Below are 14,025 nucleotides of genomic sequence, written 5' to 3'. Positions count from 1 at the left end.
CAACCAAACTAGTCAGTTAGGAGCTGTGTTGGACTTCTTCATGAGCACAAACTAATTATGACTTGAACCCTAAAAGCTATAAAAATATGAATAATCTCAATTATATAAAAGTGAAATATTCTTCATAATAAAAACCACGATAGAGTCAAAAGGTAAACTGTGAAAAAATATTTGACATTTCTATCACAAAAGAACTCATAAAAAGAGCTCTTACAAATCAATGAGAACAAGACCATCAAATGAGCAAAGAAAATATATAAATATACCAGCAATACAAATATAAAAACACACAGGAATACATACAAATACAAGGGACATATAAAAATACAACTGGCTCTTAAATATATGAAAAGATGCTCATGAAAAGAAATGCATATATATATCTTTTAAAAAAATCTATCAGAAGTGCAAAGATAAAAATGTTTGATGACAAATACAGAGGGAATGTAAAGGGGTTGGAAAACAAGCATGCTCTTACATGCTGTAACAAGTGTAATTGATATGACTTTGAAGGAAGGTATATCTATCCAAATTATAAATGCACACCCTTTGACCTAAAATTCCACTTTAAGGAACTTATCTTTAGGCTTAGAGCATAAGTAAAATAGCTTGTGTAATGCTGTACAATGTTATCTATTATAGCATTGTTTGTAATTGCAAAAGATCAGAAACCACCTAAATCAATAGGGAAATGGTTAGGTAAGTTATGATACATTCATTTTTAAAACAGAATATTATGCAGTCATAAAAAAGAACAAGGAAGTTCTTTATGTACTGATAGGAAATTATTGCCAAAATATACTGTTAATGAAAAGGCAAGGCACAGAACATTATATACAGCATGCTAGGCTAGTATCTATATAAACAAAGGGTGGAAATTTTATATAGGTATTTGCTTGCAAATGCATATACTATGTATAAAAAAAAAGTCCAAGAATTTACTAATATTACTTGTTTAAAAAAAAACAGGGGTAGAGGAAAAATGTATCCTTTTTGCCTTTTGAATATTGAGTCTTATGAACAAATGACTCATTTGAAAATAATGAATAAAAATTTAAATGAATCAAATTACAAAATCATAGGTCAATGAAAACACTAACCTTTAACTTGGTCATCAAATTGAAGAAAAAATGTAGAGGTATTTCTGGAATCTTGATTTAAGTTTTGGATAAACAAAAGGAAGCATGATGTTATTCAGTGGCTTTGTCCATTCATTGCATTCCTTACCCTGAGTGGACATGATTAGAAAATTTAAGTATAAATAGAAATAGAATCAAGAAAGGTGGTATAAGTTCATGGACACTATTTAATGATTTTTAGTCTTAAGGGAAACAAAAAAGTCTTGAGACAAATCTTTGATCTTAGAGGGTGATGCTAAATAATGAAATAGTGAATGCTGTTCCATATCTATTTCTGTGGTGCTACTGTCAGCCAAAGGTAAGCTGGAATTCAGTACCTTAGTCATTTTCTCAGTTTCTAGCTACACACTGTAAAGGCTGCATGGGCTACCCATGGTGGCTCTAATTTCTACCTAAGCTTGATAAATTCTTTGCCTAAATGTTCACATTGAAGTGGATTGTTTTATGACTAAACATGATTGGATCTAGGCTATTTGAACCGAAGGGGAATTATTTTGCTCCTTGTATAGTTCTCAATTTGTGCTTCTGATATATTGTCCCATTCTGGAACCCTAGGACCTATGCATATCACTTGGGTATATCTTAGTCAGATGACTAGGCTCTATCATTATTATGCAATCAATAGATATTTGGTAAATATCAACTATGTCAAGGGATTGTGGTGAATGAGTAGGACACAGATACTATGACTTCAGGAAGGCTGTACAGTCTAATAGAAGGGTCGAGTGGGTATGTTCTAGACAGTATTAGCTAAATGCTGGGCTAAATATGGGAGTCTTAGTATGCTGGACTGTGGAATTCAGGTGAGTCATGTACTATTCAATTTGTGTCTCATCTGTATGGCCTTTAGGGAACTGTTTCATAGAGAAATAAGAGATGTAAACATAATTTGTTTATTATCATTAAACATCCAAGTAACATAAATGACGAAAGAAAACAAATGTAAGAGTGAACACTGTCCGATGTTGCTTGTGGTTGGCTTGTCAATGTAGAGAAGTAGCACCACCTTGAGGCACATGACACACCATACCTCTATGCACCCCAGGCCTCTGTAACTTGACAAGTACAGAGGAGTTTTGAACCGTTTTAAAATGGATTTTCACATATTCTATCGGTGATGTTGGGCTGAGGTGGAGAGGGGGTGGAGGATAGGTCCATAGCAGGAATATGGACAGAAGCCGCCTTGTTTTAGATCACCCCTTTCTAAATATTCAGAGCCTATCAGATTTGTTTTTTATTTGGCTTATCTTCCCATTCCCAATCGCTTTGGCATGCTCTTGCATGTTCTGTCTATAAGGTGAAGTTATTTGTATATCTAAAGGGAAAATAATGCATTTAAAAATTAGTCTTAAATTTTGAGTCATTTGCTTAATTGCTGGCCAAGGCAACCTATGGAAACAAAAATCAGCATTTTCACAGTTTAGAAATAAGCAATTTAAACATTTTGTATCAGTTAGAGAATTGTGGGAAGGCATTACTTAAAATAACCTGCTTGAGCACCACATTACTTAATTAGTAGAACTGAGTCTGAGTGCCTCGGCATGAGCATAAGACAAACTAATTGGAAAAAATGAGTCAGGAGGATAGAGAAGAAAAAGAGGGAGGGCAGGTAGCAGATACAAGGACTGGAGAGAAAAAGACAATAGAGGAAAGAATTAGGGAAAGGAAAGGATGCAAAGCAAATGAAAACAAGACTTGGAAAGGGTAGAAATAGACAACGGCAGGTTAGAACCTATCCAAACCATACAAACCAACCACAGTCTGGCTGACGTGAGGGTGCCATGCACAAAAGACACAAATATGCTGTTGGGTTGGTGCCTGATGAATGGTGCCTTGGATCCTTATCCACATAGGCCTATGATTTTGGTCCGATTTCCTCAAGCTCAGAGTTATCAAGGGATCCCCCATTTTCCAGGATTTCCCTGCAAAAATTCTAAATTCAACTGGCTTTGAAATCAGAAATGTAAGGGCACTCGAGAAGCGTGGACAGAGATAAGCTTCCAATTTGGGGTATCTCTGAAATGGAGCCCAGGCAATTATATCGAAGGTGGCTAAAAAGATTCTTAGGCGTTAAGCAAATAATTTTTAGTTATGACCAAATAATCTGTTGAGCTTGGAAAATGAAATGATAGATTGCAGCTCTGGTTCTTGTTGAATGGAATTATAATAAAACTAATTAAAATAGAAGTTAATACATCATCTATGAAAACCTGGAAAACAGGGACCCTATTAAAAATCATGGGCAAGACACAAGAGGAACTACATGCTTTGAGAAGCCCAACCCTCAAGTCACTTTCCTCTTTTCTAGTGAAGTTCTATATTTTGTAGGTATTGACCTCTAACTTCACTTTAAAAATAATCAAAAGGCAGGTAAAACTCATGGTAAAAAAAATCACTATGCTGAGCATGCCTGTAGTTGTAGTGCCTTTTCAGATCTTCCTTCTGACTTTTACACCTAACTTTTGTCTCTCTAAAAGGCTCCTGAGTGGATTTTACCTCTCTACAGTACCCCACAAGCATTAAGGTCTGAGATTTCTAGAGAAAGCCCCAACCCTCGTATGTCCTGGAAACATCTCTATTCCCCAAGCACCGGACTTTAAAAAGAAGTGTAGTATAACGTTAGAGTCAGGCAGATGTGAGTTGGAATTCTGGTTCTGGGGCCTATAAACTGTGTATCTTATACATATTCTCTAATTTTCAGTTCTGACAATAAAATATACAATGGGATTGACATAGAATAAGTACTCAGTAAAGGGTAGCTTTGTGTTTTGATTTACCTATTCTCACTCAGAATCTTGTTTTGTAAATTAAAAGCCGTAACCATATGCTGGGGGACTATGGCTTTGGTTTCCTATGTGTGTTATGTCATTTTGTGTTTAATTTCATAAACTTGTGTAACTCTGGGCCACATGGACTTAGGCAGGACTACTGATGTTGTTTCAGTGTTGACAGACTACTTTTAAATGAACACTCTAAACATAATTGACATCTTAATGAATGATCAAAAATACTTAAAGAATACAATGACTCGTACCCATCTTTTATAAGTAAGGCTCTTTATTACTAACTTAAAATGCTTTCCTTCTTATAAAATTTAATTTCCCCATTCTTTTACTATTATAAAAGGGGTGAGAATAAGTGACTATCAATGTCTACTATAGCTAAAATTTTTTTCTATAATCTTGACTTTTTTTTTTTAAAGCCAAATCCTCTTAATAACTTCCACTGTCTAGATCTTTATGTTAAAAACATTAAAACCATAGAAACACCAACAATTAAACCTACTTCAACTTTCTCTTCTTTCTACTCTATTCATGCCGGTTGGACTTGTTCCCTCTGCCTGTGCCAGGCCTAGTGCAGATTGATCTGTCTCACCTTATTCCAGTCTACCCCGATTTTGCTGTTCTGCCAACAATGATTAACTGCACTTACAGTCAAATACTAAAGCATGACACTGAAGTGCTTAAATCTTACTTCTCGAATAGGCTGAGAGCAACTTGTGAGCAAGGTCTAGACATTACTCTTCTATTACGTCCATCATGATCCTAGGGAACACAGTAAATGCTTAAAAAAAGAAATATTTTATTAATTTGTACAATCTACAGATTGATTTCACTTCTATTAATGGATTTCTTTAAGATATCATATTTATTAAGTATGGCTATTACCTAATGACCAAAAAGTGTGTGTGTGTATGCCATTTTTTCCCTTTAAAAAGTGTCAAAAACAAAACAAATAAGAATGGCTAAAATGAAACAATAAAACCAGATTCCGGTAGAAGGGAATAGGTGGTAAAAAACCACTTTTGTGCCAAAGGCGCTCCTTAGCATTTCTTTTTCCCACAGTTCATCCTGACGACCTTTCCACCACAATGGGATTGTGTCACGGTCAGTATAACCATGGCCTGACATTGGGCAAGATGCATCCATTGAGCCAGTTGTTCTCAGCTGGCATCCATTCTGACTCAGTCCCTATGCCGTACTATTTGTTAAATTTACTTATACTATTGCTCCTGGGTAAAGCTGATTGGCTGGCTGATTTTGAACACATCCATTCTTGTGACTATAAAACATGCAACTCCAGCATTTTCCTCAACACTCTGGTCATGAAAGTGATGTTAAAGAGGATTTTACGAAGAAATATTGCAACATCACTTTTGTTTTCATTTTAAAGTTTGTAAGTGCTTATGCTGTACTTACTCGATTCTCTCTAACACCTACTGCTTAGCTTCTCTTCATTTATAGCCCTCTGAACTGCCTCGTAGTTTCTAAAGCTTTAAAGCAGGAATCTATTCAGTAGAAAAGAAAACAGAGATTGCTCTGAGTAGGTAAGGATTAGAAATAGACTTGAGGTGTCAGAAAGAATTTAAAGGCTGGGAATAACTGACTAGCTGCTGGACAGATTTGCACACTCTACTCTAGGTCTTTGGGCAGGGACACTAAAGGTGCACAGCTGGCATCCAGAGGGCGAAAGAATCACTCCAAAGGTGACATCATTAATGACTCTCTCCTCTTCTCTACTACCTTATATTTAAATTGAGTAGTTTTATAAACCTTCTGTACCAAACTAGTTCTTGTCAAGAGTACAAAACATGGTGCTAATACAGGTAATCTTTCCTCTTAATTAACTATACATTCGTAAATATTAAAGAATTAGAAAAATAAATTATTCAACACTGACATTTTATTTTCCGAACTTTATCATTTTTACAAAACAAAACAAAAGGCAGGTATCAAAAACAGCAGAGCTTATAGGATTTCTGCACCAGTTTTCACATGTCAGTGATTATGAAACTGGTGTCCAAGGTAAATACTATACACAGGCTGATTTCCCTCTTGGTCATATGCATTCAGGTGGTTTGTTTTGGAGCTACTGAATAATATTTTATAAGCACCGGTCATTTTTTTTTTTTTTTTTGAGAACTGATTTGGTTTGTCCAACAAAGTAAACACTTTTTTCCTGCGTGGCATTTTTTTTTTTTTTAAACCACTGAGCTAAAATACAGAATGTGTGCGTGTTTGGATCTGAACCAAATCTTTTGAGATCCCAATTACCCTGAAGAACACTGAAGACATTTATAGGGCATATTAAATACTGGTTATATACCTCATAATGTCTAAGGCAGCTACTATAGCTCTATGGGAAGTATCATTTCATTCGGAGGCCGCCCAGAGTTTGAACTACATCATAGTTTCCATGTCCTTTCTGATTTGGAGTAGTTTCTCCAAATAGGGCCACATAATTGAAACAAAGTTTTATGCTCATGCCAAAAAGGCTCTGGTATTTTATAGATACATCTGCATAGAGCAAGACTCCTTGCTCTGGACCCTGGTGACCAAAGAAATCGAGAGGCCATGATTATTGGATGCTGAGAGGAAGAAGCATACTTAAACTCACATGATCTGGAGGCAAGCAGAAACAAAACTGGAACGCGGTAGTGGTGCTCACCCACCACTTGTCCCAGAAACACATTTTGCTTAAATAAAGGAAGTATGGTCCAGTTTTGCAATGTTAATAGCTGCCAGTCTCTGAAAAATATTTTTTATAAGAGTCATTTCCTGGCTAGCAACGAGTTAGGAAACCAGCATCCAATTTAGATCACTATTAGTTAAAAACAAAACTAAAAAACCAAAAACAAAAAACAGAAAAACAAAAAATGCCAGCCAATTAAGGGGTTAGAAATTACACAATTAAACGTGAATGTAAATTATACTATATACAGATTGGTATACACATCACTGAAATAGTTTTGAGAGCATGAAACACTTCTGTTGAAACATTCCCTCTATGTCATCCCAATTTTCATTAAAGGAAAACTGATATGTAATTTTCTTCTTTATAGATATGAAAGAGGAAGCAAGAAGGCAAAGCTGAGAGAAATAGATGCTACCCAAAGGGCAGCTGTGGCATTTGGTTGTTTTGGTCTTTGTACCAGCAATTCCCACACCCACAGGAGACATCCAGCTCCTGCTGGATTACACGGTTTTTCTGGCAGTCAACACTCGAACGATGGACCCCACTCCTCCAGCAGCAAGTGCCTAAAAATAAACCAAAATTAACTGTTGGCAGAATCAAAAAAGGTCAATTCTCCTACCAAATAAATCATTTTTCTTAAAGAAGGAATGTGTGCAGCTATTGATTCTAAATTTACTAATTTTCATAAATATTTCATGAGTACCTATTATGTACCAGGCACTGGGGATACCTTCAGAGTCCCTGACCACATGTGCTCACATTCTAGTGAGATACATTCTAGTATGTTGTTTTCAAATAACAGTATGTTCTTAAAGATCCACAGCATAATGTTCTTTCCTAAAACAGATGCTCAAATATAAATTTAGGGCATTTATTCCACTCTCTTATTCTCAGCACTGTCAGGAAGAAATTCAAACTTGAACAAACTATCCTAAGTTCCATTTAGTTAGAATTTATCAGATTTTTTTTCTCCCAAGTGAAGAATTATTATTTAATATCTAAGAAATTAAGAACTTTGACTTTACCTTGAAAAATCGGAAGTCATGATCAAGTATCTGAAGCTCTGATTTACTTGTGTTCAAAAGCACTTACTGAATACCTTTGTGTATTGGGTACTGTGCTAGATACTGGGGATATAAAAGTGAATAAATACAGCATTTTCTGGTCTACTAAAAAGAGAGATATATATACAGATCATTTTATATAATTATGAAGTGACAGAGCTATGCTTTAGGTGCTATAAAAGAACAGAGGGCACAAACCCAGCCTGAGGGTATAGAAAAATGTGCAATGGTTAGGTAAAGTTTCCTGGGGAAAATGATAAATTAAGTGGACAAGTAGGTAACAAACTGATATGAAAGGATAAGGAGGCACTCAGGCAGAGAAAAAATCAGGAGCAAAGGTACAGAGGTGTGAAAAGTTATGGTGCGATCAGAGAAAGGGCTGGCATTGCTGGAGCATAAGGGGAAGAATGGCATGAAGAAGAGGCTGATCTTGGGAACCTAGACTTTATTCTTCAGGTGACTGGCAATGGTAGATCTGGATTTTAGAGAGAGCATTCTGGTACTGGGTGAAGAAATTTGAAGGAGGGAAAACTGGCAGCTGGGATACCAGTTTAGGAAGCGATAGCAACAGACTGGGAGAGATGCTATGAATAGTTACATTTGAGATGTATCTGAGTGGACGATCTGAGTATTTAGGAGATAAGATTGGCAAAAAACTGGTGACTGAAGTTAAGTGTTTATGAGAATTAAATGAGTTACTATTTTAAAAAGTACTCAGAAGAGTGCTTAGAATATAATAAGTGCTCAATCAATGTTTGCTATTATCCTGAGGCTATACTGGAAATAGGCTGCTTAGGTTTTAAAGCTGGCTCTTCATCTGTATACTGAGGATGATAAAGATGTTTATATACCTCATAGAGTTGTTTTAAGGATTAAATAAAACATAATAGTACAGTGCCTGGCAAAAACAGAAAGTGTTCCATGAACAGAATGACTACATAAATTATTCTCCAAATTGATATTATAGAATTAAAGGGAACTATTCATAATTATGTTGAAACAGGCATAAACTGGGCTGTCTTGGGAAAACTGGGAGGTATGATCCATAAATGTTAGTTTTTTTATTTGATAGTGTATGAGGGTTAAAGTGACTTGGTCAAGGCAAAACAGCAAGTTTTACTATCTAGTCTGATCTTACGTGTGTGTTTTCACTCAGATACACAGATAAGAGCTTCTGAAAACCTGAGTTTGGGGAATTGTAAGATGTTAGAGAATATACCCTGTACCTGTGGCTGGTTCTATTTAAATGTTACATTGTTCATATTTATATAAAAATAAGAGTTTGGATTAAACATTACCTTAACAACTTGTTACTTAAAGCTAAAATTCTTTCTACCCTATTTTGATGGATAGTGTGCTAGCATCTGCTTACACTGCAAAATAAAATGCATGAAAACAGTAAAAGATATTTAAGAATTTTTGATCCCACCCACCCCCAATTTCTTTTATTTTTAAAACCATGGTAAAATATAACACAAAATTTGCCACTTTTAACTACTCTTAAATGTAAAATTCAGTGGCTTTAATTACATTCACAATATTATACAAACATCACCACTATTTCCAACACTTTTTCATCAGCCCAAACAGAAACTCTGTACCCATTAAGCATTAACTCTCTAGTCTCCCTTCTTCCCAGCCCCCAGAACCTCTAACCTAGTTTCTGTCTCTATGAATGTGCCTATTCTAGATATTTCATGTAAGTGGAATCACACAGTATTTGTCCTTTTCTGTTTGGTTCATTTCACTTTGCATAATGTTTTCAAGGTTCAGTCATGCTGTAGCATGTATCAGAACTTCCTTTTTGAATAAAAAAATATTTCCATTTTATTCCATTTTATGTATGTACCACATTTTATTTATCTGTTCATCTGTCGATGGGGAGTTGGGTTGTTTCTACCTTCTGGCTATTGTCAAAAAAATGCTTGAATTTTTTTGCTTATTTTCTTTTCAAAGTTTTGATTTAGTTCAAAGTTTGAAATTATGTTTAATAAACAATAATCATTATTGAATAAATGTAAGTGCTGCAAATCAGAATCTCTTAAGTCTAAGCCCAGTAAGCATAAATCTAAAGTTTCATTTTCACACAATTATATGTAATAACAAAGATGTGTAACCAAGAAGTCAATATTACTTAGGTGAGAGAGGTCGTCACTGTCCTCTATAAAGAAACCAGTCATACAGAGTCACAATTCATAACTTACCTTTTCATGCCATTGCAATAACACAGCACTGCTATTGTCAGAGGGGCTCTCAAAGCCTTTGTAAATATACTTCATTAGGAGATCCACACCATTCTTGTCCAGGGATTGAACTGCCTTTTCAATATCATTAGCTTTAAAAGAGATGAGCACTTTCAGGACAATGCTGCCTGCCCGGTCCTGAAGGTAAATAAATAACAGAACATTTAGACATATGTGTGTGCAGGATTAGTTTCTATTAGAAAGGCCACACTGAGGTGACATTTGAGTAAAGACCTGAAGGACATGAAAGAGGAAAACTTGGGGATACCTGAAAGTACTTCAGATAGAGGAAAGAGCAAGTGCTATTAGTGTGGGTTCAAGAAATAGCACAAAGACCCAAGGTGGCTGGAGCGAGAAAACTGCATTGAAGTTCTACTTTGAACCATCCTCCAGAAATGTTATTAATAAAAATTTAAGTTTTTAAGAAAACTTAAGTCTCATTTCTATAGTCAAGTGACTACAGATGTAAGATACAGTGGTCTTCATTTATAATGATCTTTTTTTTTTTCATAAAAGGCTGCTCCAACAGTAAAGCTATTTTTTGTATCCATCAAGTCAAGGGAAGAGAACACTAATTTACCCTTTCAAGAATTCATTTCTCCTTCTATTCAAGACAAAGTGATATCTTTGGCATAAATACTGGTCAGGATTTTACAGAATGTTTCTACCACCTATTGTTATCTTCGGTTTAAAGACTATGCAATCACCCAATTTAGAAAAACATCCTTACATCCAGAACTATAACCTACCGCCCCCAAACTGTGATAAAACAGACTCATACAAAAGCAGAAGGTGGTAAAATTAAAATTTCAATGATTTTCCTCATAACTTTTAAAAACCAAATAAATTTTTCTTCTTCTAAAAAATTATGTTACCTAATTATTACACACTTAGTTATTACTACTATTCATCTAAGGAAATTCTTGGGGTTTCTAGGTTGTATGAATAGCTATGAACAGTGGGGTCACTGCCCTGGGTTTCATTTTAAACAATAAATAATGAAGTAAATAGGTTCTTAAGAATTACTGAAAGACTGCTGCAGGGAATATAAGTCACACAGCTTTTCTTAAGGGCCATTTTACAATACTGTATGTACCAAAAGCCTTACAAAATGTGCATTCTAAAATCCAGTGATTCGCTTCTAGGAATTTATTCAAAGGAAAAAAATCAAGAATTTACCAAAAATTGTGCATTTTAGTACTTTTTGCAACAGGAAAAAAATAGGTCAATAATCAAAAAATGTGACAAAAGATTAGTTATATATGCAAACATTAAAAAAGATGTTATAGAAATAAACTTATTGCCAAGATGTCCATGTACTTTGCTATACAACTGAAAAAGCAGATTATAAAATTCCATTTTTATTTTAAAAAGCTACTCATAGAAAAGCTGTATAAGCATATAGCAACACCAAAAGCAGTAATTATGATCTTGTGGTGGGTTTATGGATGATTACCTTTTTTATCTCCCTCCATCTTTGAGTTTCCTATAATAAATATTTAATATTTGTATGATTTTTAAAAATCTTGAAAAAGTAGAATGTTTATTTTGTAAAGGTTTTATTTATTCTTCAAGACTTTGCTCACATTCCACCTGTGGAATTCCTCTAAAAACACAGAAATGACCTCTGCTATTTGAACTTAGTGTGTCCACCAGGCAGCATTATTATATCTCAGTGTGTTATTTTTTCATATGCAAATTTTTACCTATTAAACTACATTATAAACTCTTCTATGTCAAAGATAGTAAATAGAATATCTGTTGATTTTGTGACACTTCGGAGGATTTGGTAAGAATGCCAGGCTATCAGCAGAGTTCACTGTGTCATGCGTGACTCACCTTCACAGCCTGACTCTTGGTGTTGATAGGGGGGTTTTTCAGAGCTGCCTGCAGGGCAGCTGTCATGTTTCCTGTGATGGAAGTTAAGGGGATAGCAGAAAAGGGCAGCCTTCAGGAACCATTGGTTCTTAAGACTTGACTTTATGCATAAAAACTACTATGGTCACTATGTTCAATATTGGAAAATTCAACATGTTGGTTTCAAGGATGTCGATCAAGTGTAAAATACTGAAAACAAGAACGTTAGAATTTAATAAAGCAAAGGCTGTTTCATCCTCGGTTTTAATTATCAGATGAACACTTTAATAACCTCTCATTTCCCAGTTAGACATATATAGAAACATTATCCAGTGACATTTTAAAAGACAAATATATATCAGATTAGGCCCAAAATGAAAACAGCCTATCCTCAACCGAAATATCTTTTTACGTGATTCTAACTGGAAAAATAAAGACCAAACTTTTACTAGAATTATATCCTGTATTAATTGAAACGCTGGGGGAAAATGCTTTAACAATCTGAATGATATATGTTAGCGATCTCTCAATATTGATGAAAAGAGACTTTATATTTCAATGACCCTTAGGTGGTAGCATAACTTTTGTTTTAGATATTTTTGCTCATATTTCATAAAGGTTATTCAAACTGTCCTAGGCCATACCTATTACATGTAGTCTCTCTGAAAGCACCAGTGAGTTAGCATGTATGAGACAAGGAAGGCCAATCAGACTGTCAGAATGTACAGTCATTTCCCTAAAAGGAAAACCACAGAGCTCACTTGTTCCTTCATCTGTAGTGCTTAACCAGCATTTGTCTCCTCTGGTTTCAACAAGACTAGAAGAGACACTATCTTTATAAGCAGATCTACTATATGGATACAGCAGAATCATTTAAGAGTCATCTCTCATCACCTACGTTAGTTTCATAAAACATCATTTATCCATCACAAAGATTGTTTTTCGACAAAATAATGTTCACCATTTATTTTTTTGAAGAAAAAAGTCTGACCAAAAACCCTATGGTTTGTGGTAAGCTGTTATTCTCAAGCCTTAATGGACTTTTAGAGAAGCAAGTCTTTTGTAGGCTGGTTCATTTTTAAGACCTCAAACACCAGTCTTTAAATAATGCAAAACAGCAACAGCTGATTGTGAAAGTTGCAGAAATCAAAGAAACATCTGTATGTTGATAAATGTTTAATGCTGTATTTTAGGTGCTTTTAAGATCAGATATAGCTGCTCCCAAATATTTTCACTCATCTATTCCCCCGTTATAATTTAATAGGACATCGATGAGTCTACAAAGCCTTCCTTATGAATACACCCAAGTATAATCAGAAATGAGTGAATTCAGTCAGTAATTGAGAATCTCTAAAACTAGAGTTTTGGTTATTGCAACATTTACATTTTTCTAAAAAAGATCTCATGTAAATATTCAAAGTTATGAATATTCAAATATGCAAAACCAAAACCCAGGAACTGACAGCCACAGTTTAATTAAAATGGAAACGATTTTAGCATTTCGAAAATGATTCTGCTTTGTACGAATGGCTAGTCTTCTATTTTATCTATTGAGGTTTATTTTAAATATTTCCAGGGATTCTCCACATGCATCCCCTGTCTTCTTTCCATTGTCTTGCTCAGCAGGTAAAGCCTCCAAGCTTCCTTCTTGGAGTTTTGTTATTAGTACTCACTCCCCTTCCCCTCCCGGTAAACAAATTCTGCGCAACCTGTATTTTGCAAAATCCCTTTTTTAAAAGAGTCCGCGGGACTAAAAGGACAGAGGGCCTCATTCAGCAAATCGCCCCCATCTCTCCCAGCATGGAATAAACTATCCGAACACTACCAAAACAAAAGCACCACCACGACAAAAACAAAATCACCCCCAAAACGCCCGTTCCTCCCCGTCAGCAATCTCTGGAACTAATGTGACCCCAGGAAACAGCGTTGTGGGAGGAAAACTTCGGCGCCCCGCAACAGTCCTGATCAGCCCCTAAGCCTCCCCAGCGCCGCGAGGGCGCGGCCGGCACAGCCGGGGCCGGGAGGCGGCGACTCCTGGCGCAACCTGAGGAATCCGGGCGCGGAAGGCGCGCTGGACCTGCAGGTTTCCGAGGGCGGCGCCCTGGGGATACGGGCGCCCTGCTGAAAAATGGGAGAGTCCCCTGCCCTCTCGGAATGGGGAACCCCAAAGAGACAGGTTCAAGCCGCGAGCGGCTGGGCGCAGCTCCGCGCCCGGCCCCCCGTGAGGGGCCCGTCCCCCTCAGACCC

General features: G+C 36.0%; 1 protein-coding gene across 1 annotated transcript in view; it reads right to left on the bottom strand.

Annotated features, from left to right (window-relative positions):
- Positions 1–5,802: 5,802 nt before the first annotated feature.
- Positions 5,803–14,025, bottom strand: part of ARPC5 (actin related protein 2/3 complex subunit 5) — an 8,671-nt gene continuing 448 nt past the window's right edge. Inside the window, exons 2-4 of the mRNA XM_006907744.3 lie at positions 11,761–11,833; positions 9,883–10,059; positions 5,803–7,177 (exon numbers count right to left, since the gene is read on the bottom strand). Of these exons, the coding sequence (XP_006907806.1) occupies positions 7,115–7,177; positions 9,883–10,059; positions 11,761–11,833 (313 nt within the window). The 3' untranslated portion in view covers positions 5,803–7,114. The remainder of the gene's footprint in view (positions 7,178–9,882; positions 10,060–11,760; positions 11,834–14,025) is intronic.

The sequence above is a fragment of the Pteropus alecto genome, unplaced genomic scaffold, assembly GCF_000325575.1.
Source record: "Pteropus alecto unplaced genomic scaffold, ASM32557v1 scaffold101, whole genome shotgun sequence".
NCBI lineage: Eukaryota > Metazoa > Chordata > Mammalia > Chiroptera > Pteropodidae > Pteropus > Pteropus alecto.
This window is presented reverse-complemented; position numbering and strand designations above follow the sequence as displayed.